The 5,352-nt window shown below is 39.3% G+C and overlaps 1 protein-coding gene across 1 annotated transcript; it reads left to right on the forward strand.

Annotated features, from left to right (window-relative positions):
• Positions 1–2,812: 2,812 nt before the first annotated feature.
• LOC21384690 (protein LATERAL ROOT PRIMORDIUM 1) lies at positions 2,813–4,655 on the forward strand (the record flags this gene model as incomplete). Its single annotated transcript, XM_024171213.1, has 2 exons — positions 2,813–3,968; positions 4,157–4,655. Coding segments are annotated over 2 exons (1,491 nt in total), but the record flags the coding sequence as incomplete, so codon positions are not given.
• Between the last annotated feature and the right edge of the window lie 697 nt (positions 4,656–5,352).

The raw sequence follows: 5,352 nt of genomic DNA on the forward strand, positions 1-5,352 counted from the left end.
TATATATATATATATCCGCCATGTCATTCGCATCATGAATGGGGGCAGTGATTTTTCTTCTTTTTTTTTTTGGCTGGAAATACACATTTGTCTAGATGATTATATGAGATTATATATTTTTTAATTTCTCTTTTCCAAATATTATATTGAACTTTTAACATTATTATTCCACTTTCGTGTTCGACAAAAGAGAAAATTATTATTCCACGTAAAATTTTACCCACTATGATTAATTAGCTTAGAATGCCCAAATAAAACAAACTTTTGGTACTTGTTCTTGGCTCAAGTCCATAAAACCCACATGAAAGTTTGTCAATGTTCAAATTTTGCTGCAACACGTAATTGATACGGATATTGATTTTTTAATTAATTTTCAAGATTCAAGATTAAAATTACAACTGAGAGAACCATAAACTTTTTCTTTTCTTTTTTCTCCTTTTGAATTCCATGAAATTATAAAAGTTACTTTTTATTTTCAAGAAATCGTTGTAACGCCGGATAAACATCGTTACTACAAAATCAATCTTCCTAATTACAGCTTCTGAGAGTTTCACACCGGATCGGCGCGGGTTCTCCGACCGTTAACTTCATGTTAGCCGATTTTCTCTTTTTATTTTTTATTTTTTTTATTTTGTTTTTCTGGGCACAGATCTTCTTTTTTTCCTTTGTTATCTTAAAATTTAAAAAAATTAAATTATTTTGAGTTCAAGGAATGCTTCATTGCAAACAAAAGCACTATATCAATAATGATCCTTCATCTTCCACCAATAGATTGACTCTTAAAAAACGCTCCACCGGTGCATTAATATGCACAGTAAAGTCGCGTTAAATAAAACTAAAATTATATGAGATTATAATTTAATAAACGAGACCATAGATATAACAATTTAACAAAATTGTTAAAGAACAGTATAATAAAATTTTAATTTTGTTCATTTTATCGATTCGATTTTTTAAATTTAATTTTGTTACACTTAAAAAGTTTTTATAAAAAATCACATTTAATTTTTTCTGCTGTAGTAAAAAACTAACATAAAAAATCACATCCCAGTTCAAATTAAAAATTAGAATCAACAAACTGAACAAGTACTAAATAAAATTGTAACTTATTAGTAAGGTTTCTTTCGTGTATATTAAAGACTTGTTTAGTTCGCTGATTCAAGTTGAGACGTGACTTTATGTAAGAATTTTTTAATATAATAAAAAAATTAAATATAACTGTTTTTAAAATTTTTTTATTATAATAAAATTTAAATTTTAAACTCAAATTGATAAAAGGTAGGGATTCTAAGAAAAATAAATGGAGAGAGTAAAAAGCACTCGATGGATCCAAATCTAAGCGGCGGATCACATAAAAAAATTGCAAATCTTAGACAATGATGCGTAGCCAAAGTGCATTATGTGATCATATAAGCTTACAAAAACAGAGCCTGACAGTCTTTCATCCCATTTTGCTTATTCTGACAAACTCAATCCAAAACGACAAAACATTTAGATTTGGGACTGTAGACCGACTCCTACTTGGACTCCACGTTTAATTAATGAAAAAAAATATATTATAAAAAAAAATCAATAGAAACTGTGTGGCGCTTGGAGCGCGTGTGTTACACGCTCCATCCCAAAGGCCAAAGCTCCCTTCTTTCAACGCGCCATTGCCCATCGCCCATTTTGGCTTGGGATCACACAATGCCTAATACACCCACGCACTCTAGTAGGGACAGAGTAACACGCGCCAGGAATGAATGAATTAAAAAAAAAATCAAATAAATATGGAGATATATATGAAGATTGACGACGAGACTGAGAGGAGTCATGTGACTTTAGAGAGCCCGCGTAAGACCAAAAAACTAGGGAACAAAAGTCTTTATACTCTCCTCCCTTCTTCTATTGCTTTGCTTGTGTGATTATTGGAGAGAGAGAGTGAGTGAGGGAGAGAGAGTGAGTGAGGGGTAGAGAGGAACCCACCTCAGTTTCGCTTTCTAGGAAACATATTGCCGAGCTAGCTAGGAAGAAAGGGTTTTTAGAGAGAGAGAGAGAGAGAGTTGTTCTTGTTATAAGGAGATTAAAAAAAAAAAAAAAAAAGCTCCAAAGAAGAGGAAGAGGAAAGTAGAAGAAGATGTTGATGATGATGGTGGTGGTGATGATGATGATGATGATAGGGGGAGTGAAAAAAGGTCTTCCCTCATAAATTAAAAAAAGAAGAAAAAAACACAAACAGCTAGTAGCTAGCAGAGGAAAAACACACAAAAGAGAGGTCGTTATTGCATATATAATTTTTTTTTTTGTTTTTTAAGAAAAAAAATTTCTTTTTATTATCTTTTCTATTACTAGTTATTATACATCATATGATCTGAATTCTGAGTGTTGGCTGTGGTGGGTATTTAGTTGTGCTGCTACTGCTGCTGCTCTTTCTTTTCTTTCTGCCTCCTCCGGCCCCTCAAGGAAGGAAGGTGTTTCATAAACAAACTTTTTTGGTCATAAAATCCAAAGTGGCAGTGGTAGTAGCAGCAGCAACAACAACAGAAAGCCAGCAACAGCAGTTCTACTCTCTCTCTCTCTCTGTCTCTCTCTCTCAAACACACACACACAAAATATAGAAAGAAAGCCACCCAACAAATTTACTCCTCCTCTCTCTATAATCCCTAATTCTAAAAAACCAAAAAAAAAAAGAGAAAAATTATTTGTTCCCTGTCTCTCTCTCTCTCTTTCTTTCTTTCTTTCTCGAACAATCTCTCTGATGCAATTTCAGAGACCCCACCCACACCTTCCTTACTTCACATATAACACCCACATAGAGATACATCCATGATTTAGTTCCCTACCACCTCAAAGTTTCCCTCTTTCTCTCTCTATATCTATCCACCTATCTATATATACATACAAACACGTTATATATATATATTTAGATTGGGAATTGAGAGTGATTGGGGTTTGTTTATCAGGATCATCAGTTGTGGCTACTACAAGGAGGCTGCCCTCGGACTCCGGCGCTTTCGCAGACTGGGTGGCATCGTCCTCCTCAGCCGCCGCCGCCGCCGCAGCCGCAGCAGCAGCAGCAGCAGGTCGAGGAGCCTCGGTCCCCGACGAGCTCTCCCTTGGCTTCAATGCTGGGCCTACGGGAGGAGGCGGAGGGCCCGCCTCATCCTCCTCCTCCGCCTTGTGGGCCGGCTCTTCCCGGCCCATCAACTACGGCCTCCCTCCCGAGATGGGCATGGTGGGCCTCCGCGACGTCTTCGTCGTCGCCCCGGCCTCCTCCTTTCACCACCCAAACCACCACCACCACCACCACCACCACGCCGACCCCTACCTCATCGCCGACCACCACTCCCTCAACGGCTCCAACCCCGCCACCGCGCTTGGAGTCGGCGTCGGCGTCGGCGTAATTCCCCTACTGACCGCCACTCCTTGCCTCGGCCCCGTCGACGACGATTCCGCCAATGCGCTTGGCGGCTCCACCGCTTCTCGAGGCCGAAGCGGGGGAGGAGGAGGAAGTGGTGTAGCTGGTGGAGTAGGAGGAGGTATTCAATTGTGGCAGAATCAGCAGAATCAGCAACATTTCTTCAAGAAGCCCGGGATTAACATTCTCGATCAGGGAATAAACCCCAATTTGGTTCAAAGCGGTGGCGGCGGAGGTGTTATCGGTTCAGGTTCGAGCTCCACAGCAACTTGCCAGGACTGCGGGAACCAGGCGAAGAAGGATTGTACCCATAGGCGGTGCAGGACTTGTTGCAAGAGCCGGGGTTTCGAGTGTGCAACCCACGTGAAGAGCACGTGGGTCCCAGCAGCTCGCCGCCGTGAACGCCAGCTCATGAATGTGGCTGGTGCAGCCGTTGGGCCCGGGTCGTCCGGATCGACCTCCGGCGCAAAGAAACCTAGACTCTTCGCTTCTCAAACGACAACAACTTCTCACACCTCAACTTCAAATACCACTCCTCCTAGAAGCTTCGACACCAGCTCTAGTCACCAAGGTTTTAGATCATCTCATACTATAGATTATTTGTTCTAATTCTCGCAACTTCATATTATTTTTATTTTTTATTTTTTGGGAGAGTAGGGTTTTTTGTGTGTGAATTTTGTATTGTATGTATGGTATTTTTTTTTTGTTTTTGGGAGAGTAGGGTTTTTTGTGTGTGAATTTTGTATTGTATGTATGCAGATGTGGGGTACAAGGACTCGTTGCCGGGGCAAGTACGTGCACCGGCGGTGTTCAAGTGCGTGCGGGTGACAGCGGTGGAGGACGGGGAGGACGAGTACGCTTACCAGGCGGTGGTGAAGATCGGAGGGCATGTTTTCAAAGGTTTTCTATATGATCAAGGAGTTGAACCTAAAGAAGGGTTTCCAAATATTTCGGAATTGCATTTAGGCGGTGGTGGCGGGGGAAGAAATGGGGCGTCCTCGTCGTCGCCGTTACTCGATCCCTCCGATGTCTATGCCGCCTCCACTGGCGGAGGCTTACTCGGAGGCTCAGGTTATGGTAATCAAATAAATTGATGATGGAGACTATATATTTTTAATATATGTGTTCTTCCAAAGGGTATATCAACATGGAAGGATCACTGTTTGGGGAATTAAGGAAGAAATAACATTGTAGTGTAATCCTTTTTCTTTCTTTTTTTCATCTTTTGCCTACTTACTAATGATTTTTATGTTGATCATATTTAGACTTGCATTTCATTAACATATGTTTCTTTGTTCAGCTATGACGGGTTTTGCTTTAATTTTTTTTTTCGTTTCTCTCAATTTCTAGATCTTACTCATATTGTTTGTACTTTTCAAACTGGGGATTGTCACCATTGCAGTTTCTGATCACTGTTGAAGAAGTTTCTTGACCGAAAAACAAATAATTGTTGGAGACGAGATCCTGTTCTTTTAGATACTTATTTTTTATTTCCAAAAAAAATAAAAATAAAAGAGATCGTTACACCTATTTGTTTTACTGTAGTTGCTGCACTTTCCCGGTTTCTTTTCCTCAAACAAGAGTTTTTGCTTTACAAAGGTGAAATCTACAGTGTAAAGTATTTTTTTTTCCATCACAAGTAGTTTAGCATTGAGTGATATTTTAAATATATATATATATAATGTTATGTTTTTGGTGCTGCAACTTTGTCTTGCTCTTGTACGCGCTGTTTACTCGTGATTTAGACGTTGATTTTCTCCCAAGTTATTACTGCATTTGGAATTTACTTTTCTGAACTGGTTTTTTCTTTGTTCAGTTAGTTTCTATTGTTTCTTTCTTATACATGTATACACATTCATATATATAAAATATTTTTTGTCAAGGGATGGGGCCTGAGAGCCTGATATTGCGGTTTGGTGCCACATGTTTTTCCTGTTTGATTTGATTGGTTTTTG

This window comes from Morus notabilis, unplaced genomic scaffold (genome assembly GCF_000414095.1).
Source record: "Morus notabilis unplaced genomic scaffold, ASM41409v2 Scaffold5254, whole genome shotgun sequence".
NCBI classification, from domain to species: Eukaryota; Viridiplantae; Streptophyta; class Magnoliopsida; order Rosales; family Moraceae; genus Morus; species Morus notabilis.